Source organism: Azolla caroliniana, unplaced genomic scaffold (genome assembly GCF_043228905.1).
Source record: "Azolla caroliniana isolate FFs.n. ecotype wild unplaced genomic scaffold, voAzoCaro1.0.p SCAF_4, whole genome shotgun sequence".
Lineage (NCBI taxonomy): Eukaryota > Viridiplantae > Streptophyta > Polypodiopsida > Salviniales > Salviniaceae > Azolla > Azolla caroliniana.
In genome coordinates this window covers 18171887-18183550 of record NW_028230439.1, presented here as the reverse complement: position 1 = coordinate 18183550, position 11664 = coordinate 18171887, and the positions used below count along the sequence as shown (strand labels likewise).

The following is an 11664-nucleotide window of genomic DNA, read 5'->3' as shown; positions in this document are numbered from 1 at the left end:
GTAGTTGTATAGAGAGAGAGAGATATAGAAAGCTTTTCTTGTTCTAACTGTCGAGAATCGTGACCGGCCACAACCGGCTTCTCGTCTGAATATGAGGTTGTTGCCATTCTCGACTCCAAGATCATCCGCAACAAACTATATTATTTGGTTGATTGGTTAGGTTATACACCTAATGATCGAACATGGGAGCTTGCCGAGCATCTTGCTAATGCCTCCGACATGGTTGTTGTATTTCACGACAAATATCCCCATAAACCAAGTCTGAACTCTTGTCTTTCGACTCGTGGAACTCGTCATCAAAAGCGGGGATAATGTCATGAAGACAACATTTTGGCTTATCAAGAATTGAACCCACGACTTCTTGGTCTATGTGTTGAACCCTTAACCATTGTAAAAAACATATATGTTGTGTGATTATAATAATTATATTTTTAGTTATTACAAGATATTTAGAATATTCTAGAACATTCTAGATTATTCTAGAACATCCTTTAATATTTCATGATTATATTTCTTATCATAAAAATCTAAAATATTCTAGAACATTCTAAAATACTCCATAAGGATCTATAAATAAGTGTCCATACATTCATTTCAACTCATTCGGCTCAACACCAGTCTTTAGCCCTTAGCCTACTCATTGTAATCTTGTTTCATCATAATATAATCTCATTTCTATTTCAAGTCTTATCTCTCACTCACTCTCTCTCTCTCTCTCTCTCTCACGCACACACACACACTCTCTCTCTCTCTTGCTCTCGCTCTCGCTCTCGCTTTATCTCTTACCCATAAGTCTCGACAATTGTTTTACAAACATTGCGAGACAAACAGTTCTACGTGAAGATCTTGAAATGTGAGTTCTTCAAGAAATTAATTACATATCTCGGACATCTCATACCGAAAGAGGAGTCGAAATTGATCTTTCTCGTATCAAGAAAGTCAAACTTTGACCCACTCTTCAAAATATTCGAGAAGTTCGATCATTCTTTGGTTTTGTTAGTTTTTTGCGAAAATCTCTTCACAATTACTCCCAATTGAAGATGCCATTTATTGATCTTCTGAAAGGTCAACCACGTAAGTCTATAAAACCTATAGTATAGAATGCTACATAAACCTCACCTTTAAGGAACTCAAGGACCAGGTGTGCAAGGCTCCTCTTCTTTTACCAAATCCTTCAAAACCTTTCCAGGTTGAAACCGATGCAAGTGATCATGATATGAGTCAAGACGGTAAATCAATAGCATTTGAGAGTAAAAAACTTGATTCTACTCATTGTTGGTATACCATTCAAGAAAAGTAAATATTTGCAACTATCTGGAGCAACCACCAATGGATATGCCTTGCCATTGATTGTGCACAAAACATAGTCGTTACACATGACCAAACAAAACTATGTTAAAGGGTTGGGGTTTGATGTCATGAAGTGTCCCCATACGCACATTTTGTTTGGTACCCTATCGCTCGAGGACTGCACCCCATGGATTGATTTGGTCATGGATACTATTCACTTACCAATGGCTGCTACTTGCACTTCTATAATCCCCACCATCAACTAGCCTATGGTTCCATAGAGTTTGATGACCTTGTCAATGCCTTTGAATAGGCTAATGCAACCAAATTACCACCTCTTTACCCATATAAATGCACCATCGACCATTTTCCCAATGCACAAGATCCACTTGGCCAAATCTACCTAAACAAGCACAAGAATCAAAGATTATGACACTTCAATACAATGCACTACATTCAACCACATTCAAGTTTGCATTCCACCAATTGTCACACTCCTCTTACAATCACAATGTAGTCTCTTGATTGCAACATTCATCAATAAAATTCTTGAACATTGAGAATCACTACTGAACTCTGCAAAAATGATTCAGTTTCAATCCATAGGTCATATTTGATTTCCATTGAAGATAATAAAATCCATCTATCTTAAGATAGGTACTTTCATTTAACATTGTGATACTAACATATGTTCAACAAAAATCGAATGACATGCTGCAATGGCTCCTAATGCTAATCATTTGGTTGACATGTCAAAAATATTAAAACCATCACCTAACCTTACTCTTTATATCCTAAAAGCAAGGGCATAATTTAGTAGAAAGACATGAAACCATTCATAATTTCACATAGATACAAGGAATTTCCTAACAATTTCACATGTAATCCAATAAACTTTATCAAACGTCTTCAAAACTTTTCCAAGTAGATATAGAAATGATCACCAGATGCGATGCTTAGGTTGTCAATGTAAGAAAATATTATTTTGATAACTCTATCACCGAATGTGAAACCAAAATAACAGCATCATATGTTACACCAAACATTTAGGCATTCATCTACAAAACATCAACCTACACAGATTTATACACTGGACAACTAGCAATCCATTTGATTCAAAAAGATTGGTATCAACACCCGCATAAGCATAAATCTCTCACTAAATATGAAGAAAAATGCTCCTTGAATAAGATGTAACCAAAATCATCCTTGCAAAGATTTCAAGCCGAAAGCCAAAAATTTGACGACAAAAAAAGAAACAATACTTGAAAAAAATGCGATGTTAGCACACTCCAAATTATTTTACACATTTGTAAAATCTATGCATTCTCATCTTTAGAAACCTCTTCAAATGTTTCCCCTTCAACAAGTTCTGGAACATCATCATTATCCTCCTCACCTTCTGGGATTGATTCACGCCGTTGGTATTGTTCAGCAATTTTTTTCAAATTTGCCAAGTTGTCAGGTCCTACATTTAAAAAAGAGCAAGAACAAACAAAATACATAAGTTAGGTTCACAATAAACACTCAAGAGATTTGCCATTTGAGCTACCATAACTCAATGAAGACATGAGAATTACCTAGTTGGTTTATAATTCCGGGTAAAAGATCTTGGAGCCCTAAAAGCATAGCATTAAAAGATTTTGTTAAGAGTCTCATCACCAATTCGTTGGGAGTAAATGCTATATCAAGATGAATGAACATGTACACACACATAGTATAAACTCAATTTGTGTTTGAAAATATGGCATTACATGCAAACGAAAGCTGAATGATGATGAATATTTACACTTACAAATATGAGATTATGGTTGGATACAGAGCTTTTAACTCAATCAGTAATGCCTTGATTCTAATTATTTCTTAATCACAATGATGTTCAATTAACTACATTATCATAATCATGACCATAAATCAAGGAATGGTGAAAAGGAAATGAAAAAGTGCCAAACAAAAATATAAAAGAAGATAAATTACTTTTTGTTTGAGGTGATCCACTAAAAACCCATGTATTCGCTGCAATGGATGCTTGTACTGACAAATGAAAAAACAGACATAGTAAAACTTTCATAAGGAAACAAAAATTCAAATGTTTATTGAATCAAATGCTGGTGTTTATTGAATCAAAAAAGATTGGTATAAACACCAGCATAAGCATAAATCCAAATCTAGAAAAATGAAAACAAAAAGGCAAATTTCTAATAAGATCTTCAGGGATCTGTTTACCCTTAGGATTAGTGAAGTGAATAACAGAATCATCTTTAAAGATATTGACTTCTTCGATTCCAGGAATGGAATTCACGCCCAATCTCTTTAGTGTACTTTGCAGTCTCTTATCATCAGTGGTGACTGTCTTGTGAACAACCTTCTTTTTTCTATATAGAAAAACCCAGAAATGAAAACAATAGCATGACAGATAAATACCTTTTTTCAGTATCATATCGATCTTCAACAACATTTTTTTATCAATTTTTAACTACCTTAATCTAACATGTTTAGACCATTTTAAATTTTGATTTAACATATTTCCATCATTTGGGCTACCATACATTAATGCATTATCATTTTAACCTGAAGATCTAACATCAATTGTATTATTTGCCGCTTTGATTTAACATCTTTTGATCTTTTTAACCCTAAAATTCTTGCATCAATTGTAAACTATCTGAACATATTTTTATCATTTTCTTTTTCAGTATCATATCGATCTTCAACAACATTTTTTTATCAATTTTTAACTACCTTAATCTAACATGTTTAGACCATTTTAAATTTTGATTTAACATATTTCCATCATTTGAGCTACCATACATTAATGCGTTATCATTTTAACCTGAAGATCTAACATCAATTGTATTATTCGCCACTTTGATTTAACATCTTTTGATCTTTTTAACCCTAAAATTCTTGCATCAATTGTAAACTATCTGAACATATTTTTATCATTTTAACTTTAAAATCTAGCACTTTCCGTCTCAAGTTAACATTCATCTTTTGAATCATTCTAACTACCTCCTTCTCATGCCTTTTATGCTACTTTAACCCTAACCTTATCTCTTTTACATGATTTAAACCTTAGTCTAGTGTCTTTTGCTCCATTTCCATTCAGCATCTTTGGTAATTTTACCCTTAATCTAACATCTTTTACATCATTTTCTAACCTTAATCTAAACCTTAGATCATTTTACGCCTTAAATCGACGGCTTTTTGTATCATTTTTAGCCTTAATTCAACATCTTTTATAACAATTTAACCTTCATTTACAAATTCACTAGCATTTCTAGCACCAATTTAACGAACTTTGACCATTTCTTCGACTTCATCTAATAATACTTAAATAAAATAGAACTAAAATACCTTCTCACAGTTCCTTTGCCACCAGTACGGACTGCAGTAGCCATCTTCATAAGCTTTTCTCTGTCCATCTGAAGAAGAAGAAACAACAGAGCATAAACGGGGGGGGGGGGGGGGGGGGGAACAAAAAAAAAAAACCTTGAGACATGTTCCCAAGAAAATCCATTGAAGCGAGGAAAACACCCACAAATTTCAAAAAGGAAGGAGAAGAAGAAGAAGAAGAAGAAGAAGAAACAGAGAGGGGGGGAGAGGGGGGAGAAAAACAGGGCTTACCTCGCCTTTTGCAGGAGAAGAAGAAGAAGAAGAAGAGTAGGGAAAGGAAGAGCTCCTAGGTACTCTACTACTACTATTGAGCTCTCATGTTATGTTATGGGAGAGATGTGAAAAGACTTTACCTTTTATGTTATTATGAATAATACCCCTCACTCAACCGAGGGTTTGAAGACAATACCCTCTCGCCCACACTCAATAAGGTGTCTTTTTCTAGTCATAATACTTGGAACCATCCGACCGACCGTAATGTCTCTATAGCTTCGGCGGCATCCTTTGTGGGATATCCACACCTTTCGGCTCTGTTCTTGCGTCTTCTTGCCCTTTATTCTTCTTGTTATTATTAGAGAGCTTTTTGGATGCTTAGATGAATTGGCCAAAACCCAAACCTCACGACAACCGGGACAAGCTCTCTCTTTGACAATGAGATCGTTCTTTGGGACAACCTTTATCTACGTTATTGATTGTCGTACGCAGGTCAAGATTCCAATTTATTTCCATAACCAGATGTCGACTAGTCGTTGTGATTTTGCCAATCTCGAGCACAAATAAAAGAAACCTAGATTGTAAATGCATTATTAATATGACTTAGTCCATTGCGAACTTGGATGTATGATTGGCTTGAGTATGTGAACTACAGATGATGATGCACAAGTCTGCATGTATTAGTTAGACATTAGTTTGAATCATATCTAGGGTCAATTGGTTTCAGACAATAATCGATCATGATAACATATAAAAAATTGTTTCTCCATCCGCATAAGCTCAATAAATTTCATGGATTAGAGAGTTTGTTCAACAAGCGACGACTATCCACTATCGTTTAAAAATGTGAGCAAACTAGTTTTAAATTTGATTTTACATTTAGTTTTATAATGTCAAACTTGGATGTGCAACTTAATTCTATAAGTATTGGTGCATTCATTTATAGTTTATTTCACTATTGGGGGCCACTGGGCCACTTGGGCTGACGAAATCTATAATGGAATGATAATGTAGATTCAAGATGATATTTTGTCGTATAACATCATCCCACCAAGGTTATAAATGTAAATGCGTCAATTCTTAGCTCCTCTCTTGCTTTGATTATGGATTTAGTGAATTAGGAAGGATTCTCTTGGTCATACAACCTCATTTGATCAAATTTATGCGTTCAAATACATTTTCTACCTTGCTCACTGGAGATATATTGGCCAGTCAATCATCAATGACTTCTTGAGTGAAACCCCATTCACATTACGATGGACTGAGAGGGAAAAAAATGGTTTGGCCCAACAAAAAGTCTCACGTGTTAGAGGTTCATATGCACTAGAGATGCTTCTTTTTTTTACCTCTTACACATTATTGTGTGCCTAAGGCATGGTCTTGGTAGAAAAATCCTTTAGAGAGAGGTATCATCTTTGTTTTGATTGAATGATCATTTGGAGATGAGAGAGTACATAGTATGCCACGGTCCACCAATGTGTATTTACCAATTTCCTTCATTGTAGTGTAAAGGAGCCTTAACAAGGCATTTGGCATGAAACTTCATTTAATCAAATTTGTGAATGAAAGACATAGTTCATGGGAGATTATCCAAATTTTTAAGGATAATCTCTATACTAACTTGTTTGTAAGTCTCTACACTTCCATAGTTGGACTTTTGTTTGTTGTAATTGTAGTAAAACTTTATCTCATTCACCATTTTTGTCTCTATGTTATTTGCACAATCCTTGAAATCACATTTAGTTTCTTTGTCTTTTTGTAAGCAAATCAAGAGACTTTATTCCTTTGTGGGTTTTGGCTATTTTTAGCGTTTAATCTCCATATAGCAACAAGAGTGATTTCATATGTTTTGATACAACAAAATATAATGTGTCATTCATCCAACTCCTCATATACATATCTTGCACTTTCTTTTCCAAGAAAAAATACTACATTAGTATTAAGAAACGCCCTAAGGGTTGTACATGAAATACATACATATGTATAGTTATTACCCGTATTTCTTTTATTAAAGTTAAGTTTTAAAACAATTAGTTTAAATAAATACTTCGGTGTAGAGTAAAACAACTCCACCTTATCAAAAAAACGCCTATAAAATATACCTTTGTTCCATATGGCATGAAACTTGCACTTTCTTGCATGGTTTGATAGTTTCCATTTTCTCTTTACATACTTGCATAATTTGGCCCATCTTTACATGTTAATCACATGCTTGAGCTTGAATATTGACACAATGCAAAGAAGACAACATCCATGAAGCAAATGGGCATGTACATACTCTTGTTGCAAGTGAGCCAAAAAAGCCTCAACATGTGTAGATATTATTATTTTGATCATTTATAGAAGTCATAGTGTGGAAGAACCTTTGTTCTCCTCCTTTATAATAAGATACCATTTTAGACCTTAAGTATCCTTGGACATCCTTGTAGTGCAATTTCATCATTACATTTCAATCAAGCATTTTATACTTTATGAGGTTCTCCTCACAATAGACTGATAGTTGCATATCATATAAACTTAAAGTGTTATTATTGATGGTATTGTGAGTTACATGTCCAAGTTTTAAGATGGTTCACGTCAATTAGTTGATGAGAAAACCATTATCAAAGTACTCTTTGTTTTAAGATTTTCCAAAAATATCCTTCTTTCTCTAGTAGTAATATTGAATGGATAGACATTTTCTCACAATCATCTCTTTTTCTCTATAAATTCTCTTATTGGCACTGTACACACACACATTGGTATTTTGGGAAATTGTGACAATGAGGGTCTATGGAAAATAATTGATTGACACTTCTAATTTCTATGGTGAAATAAAATAACACGTAGTTTCATAGAAGCACGTTCTACAAGGTTTGCTACATCAATTCAAAATCTAATCATGTGGAGACCCTACACATCCCAATTACTAAGCAACCCTATAGGGGAGACACTAATGAAAGAGGAACATCATAGTTGTCACCTGAGTGCTAATAGAGACATCATTATTCATGTCTATGTCTTGGAGCAAAAGACTATCTTGAGACAATTTTGAAATGGTACAAATTGTATTCTTGTGTAGGTGGGGGGTTATGGCTTAAGCGACATTAATTTAGCCAAATATATTCATATGATGTTTCCCAAGAAAATCTAACATTGAACAATTATCACCAATACTTAATGTATGGTGTAGGCAAGCTCAAGATATGTGGCGATCAATAATTAATAATATTGGGATCTTTCAAGTTAATGCCATTGTAAATATATAGAAGACACACTAGAGCATTGTTCTTAACACTTCCGAAAAATGTACGAAATATGCCTATATCTCTTAGAAACCCAAATAATGTGATTGCTTAATTTCAAAATGAAGTACTTGATGAAAATTGAGGCTCCTAGTCGCATGAAAATTAAGATAAAGAAAATAGGTGTACGTAAGATAATAGAACAACTCATATTCTAATTAATCTTTGTATGATTTCAATCAAAGTTGTTGATCAGCAAGTGAAGCTTGTGATTATAGGTATTATATTTTTAGCAACCTAAACTACCCTCAAGTAGTAAATCCACTTTCTAGGTATCTTTAGTATCTTTCAATTTATATGTATAAGCAAACATGTGCGTATGAGTGCACTTGCAAATGTGTAATAATGTAAGGGGTTATGTGCAAATGTGTTTAAGTAGTTATGTGTTTATGTGTTGATGTTGTGTAAATGCTTGTAAATGTGCAAGTATTGGGATCGGCCACAACTGATTTCCAAGCACAAATGAGAAGGACAGAAAACTGAAATAACAGAAAATGATGCACTGACATAGAGACACAAGATATTAACGTGGAAACCCTGAAACGGGAGAAACCACAGGAGCCCACAGACTCCAAACTATTCCTCTATAGGAGGAGAGAAGACAAAGGAGACTCACAGGCAACAACCTTGCGCTTGTCTTTGTCTAACTGACGATTACACTCACACTCACTCTCTTCACCTCACATAGATTACAACTTTGTATAGTGATAACTAACCCTACTACATTTCTAACTACTTGCCCTAACTATATTTATACTCATATACAATATGAGCTATTTACAAACATAGCTCACTAAGGGCACATTGAGGCTATTTACAAATATAGCCTCGAGTCGGGTTCGATCGATTCGGTTATTATCCGAATCAATTATTGTTCTCTTTTCGATCTCGACCGAATTGGGAATTGGTCGATTTTCGGCCTCAGCCGAGTTACTGTCGACCAATTCAGCTTACTCTTCTCTCTGACTTGTGCTCTCCTTCCCATACAGAGGGACCTATTTCTCAACAAACTCCACCTTCACTCTAGCATGGGGTGCTTCGTCAATCCAACTCGTCTCCGGCACACGTCGTCGTGGAGGATTCCGGCCACAAGGGAAACACTCGCCGACCGCGTGTGAATAGGGGAGTGCACGAATGCACATAAAAAGAGGCCTTTGTATAACCAATTGTAAATAACATAGGACTAATAAGTTCAAAACTGGAGCTTTTAATAGGTACTTTATAATCCCACAAAAAGAGGGGAATGATAGTGTGTGAGGACAAAGGGAATCGTGGGAGAATCTTTGACAGAAACGATTGTCTTAACTATTGATGTAATTGACCCTCCTTGAGCTATAAAAGGAGGGGAGGAAAACTGTTAAGGGGATCAATCGTTTTAGAGGGGGAAGGGGCTATCGGTTTTAACTATCGAAGCACAATAGGAGTTTTTTGTTCTATTGATTTGGTTAGATACTATGAGGCCTCTGCTCGCAGGACGCTCATGTGCTCCCGACCAGAGGCTCACCTGTCTGCGTGGTTATTGAGCCTGAAGCTCTGTTTCTCGGCTTAAGGCCATTCTTTGTACTCTTGTCTGCACTTAATCGATTATTTGATTTCATTGTATCCGGTCTACTGTTCATGTGATCTTTGTGTTGGTCTATCCTAATCTATGCATGCAATCGACTCTCGTCTGTGGTGCTCGGGAAGGTGTCATTCTCTCCTCCTCAGTTCTGCACTTTCCTACTGGTTCTGGCAAGCCCGTGTGCTCAACTTATAGAATCTGATGTCAACGCCGGATCAAATATGGTTTGTTGGCCGGTCAGAGAAGGCAAATGGGAAAGCAAGGTCGGATCGGATAAATATAGAAATAGGAATAGAATTATTAGGAGGGACGGATCCGGTAGTTGTAACCGATCCGGATCCGAACCGATTCGGTTTCGGTTAACGGTTGCTTATCAAGCACCGATTGTAATCTGGCCGGATGCCTATAAAAGGATCCGATGTTTTGTAATGAAGGGCGAAGAATTAATATAGTTTTGCTTATGCTGATTAATCTTGTCTTCGTCTGTGCTTAAGTGTAATTATCATACGCGTGTATTAACATCCTATCCCTACCACCCCTTTGGAGAAGTGTCGGATAGACACCTGTGTTGCGGCTAGTCCAGCCATACATACAACACTATTTTGGCGACCACGATTCCTGCAGAGTGCAGAGGACAACCGGGGGATGGATGTCTAGACAAAATAACGACCACATCACCGAAAGAGGGAGACGCCACGCCGAACGGCAGCGACGACGGGAAGCCCTGCAGCAAGCCGTCGACGAGATCCGGCGCGATCGGTCATTCTCAAAAACGCTTCGGCAAATCGCAGAAGACGCACTGCAGTTCCAGGTTCTACAAGCTTCCGACGAAGGCAGTAGCATAACCAGCCTCCAAGAAGCGGAGACACTACTACAGACTCTCGCTGGCGGCGACGGGGACGCAGCGGCATTTGCAACATTAGAGGCGGATTCGGATAACGGGGAAAGCGTGGGATCCCGCTATAAAAGCAGCCACGAGAACAACCCCTTTGAGTTGGATCGCTCAGCAACATCGGAGCCAGAGGAGGAAATAACTCTGGAGTTCGGTGACCGGCAATCGCCGAGGAGGGAGGAGCGGATACCAACACCACCCGCGGAGGAACCGCAGGAGCGGTTATCAACACCACCCGCGGAGGAACCGCAGGAGCGGATACCAACACCACCTGCGGAGGAACCGCAGGAGCGGAGACCGACATCGGAGGAACCAGCGCAGGAGAATCAGTGGGACGACACGATGCCGTATCCGTACCCAAAGTATCGGGATGAGCCCGACGGAGAGGCACATGTGTATGCATTCCTGCGAACATGGGAAGCCAACCACGTGTCCCAGAGACTGACGGAGCCCGAGGCCGACCGATCCAAAGTCGCCGAATTCGGCATGACATTAGAAGGACCGGCGGCCCGGTGGCACGACAAGCACTTACCAGGCAGCTTCGCCACGTTCGAGGCATTGAAAACCCAGTTTTTACGCTTGTTTCATAGACGAGTGGAACAAAGGGAATTGGTCGGACAATTCTACACCACTCGGCAGGGAGAAAACGAGACGGTCCCACAATTTATCATTCGTTTCCAGACCTTGCACAGTCAATTAGCAAGAGCACCACCCGAAGAGGAGGCCAAGGCAGTCTTTTTGGCTGCGTTAAAAGACCCACTTCGAGCGATGTGTGGAATCCTCGATTTCAGCACCAGCACAATGGACCAAGTCATTGATCGGGTCCTGGAAATGGACAACACGAGCTCCTTCTTGCCGATGGGGGCGTTACACCAGGCGCTTCCGAAGGAGGAGGACCTCCGGTTCCGACAAGCCCTACAATGCACAACATGCCTAAATTCGGGCCACTCGACCGTCGACTGCACCCTGCGTGCACAGTGCATGATATGCAATTCTCGCGCCCACACAACGAACCAATGCGAGTATAA

At 37.9% G+C, this 11664-nt stretch overlaps 1 protein-coding gene across 1 annotated transcript; it reads right to left on the bottom strand.

The window, feature by feature from the left end:
- Nucleotides 1–2389: 2389 nt before the first annotated feature.
- Nucleotides 2390–4773, bottom strand: LOC147865217 (nascent polypeptide-associated complex subunit beta-like). Its single transcript, XM_087317993.1, has 5 exons — nucleotides 4648–4773; nucleotides 3517–3665; nucleotides 3268–3324; nucleotides 2871–2909; nucleotides 2390–2758 (listed from the first exon to the last, which is right to left on the bottom strand). Exons 1-5 carry the CDS (start codon nucleotides 4713–4715, stop codon nucleotides 2610–2612), a joined length of 462 nt encoding a protein of 153 aa, XP_087174119.1. The 5' UTR covers nucleotides 4716–4773; the 3' UTR covers nucleotides 2390–2609.
- Between the last annotated feature and the right edge of the window lie 6891 nt (nucleotides 4774–11664).

Bases quoted from the DNA above. Each gene is read 5' to 3' on its own strand.
- LOC147865217 (XM_087317993.1), bottom strand. From the start codon at position 4,715: ATGGACAGAGAAAAGCTTATGAAGATGGCTACTGCAGTCCGTACTGGT. The intron at 3,666-4,647 runs GTATTTTAGTTC...TTTTCTATATAG, and splicing joins GGCAAAGGAACTGTGAGAAG to AAAAAAGAAGGTTGTTCACA. The intron at 3,325-3,516 runs GTAAACAGATCC...TTCATTTGTCAG, and splicing joins TCACTTCACTAATCCTAAGG to TACAAGCATCCATTGCAGCG.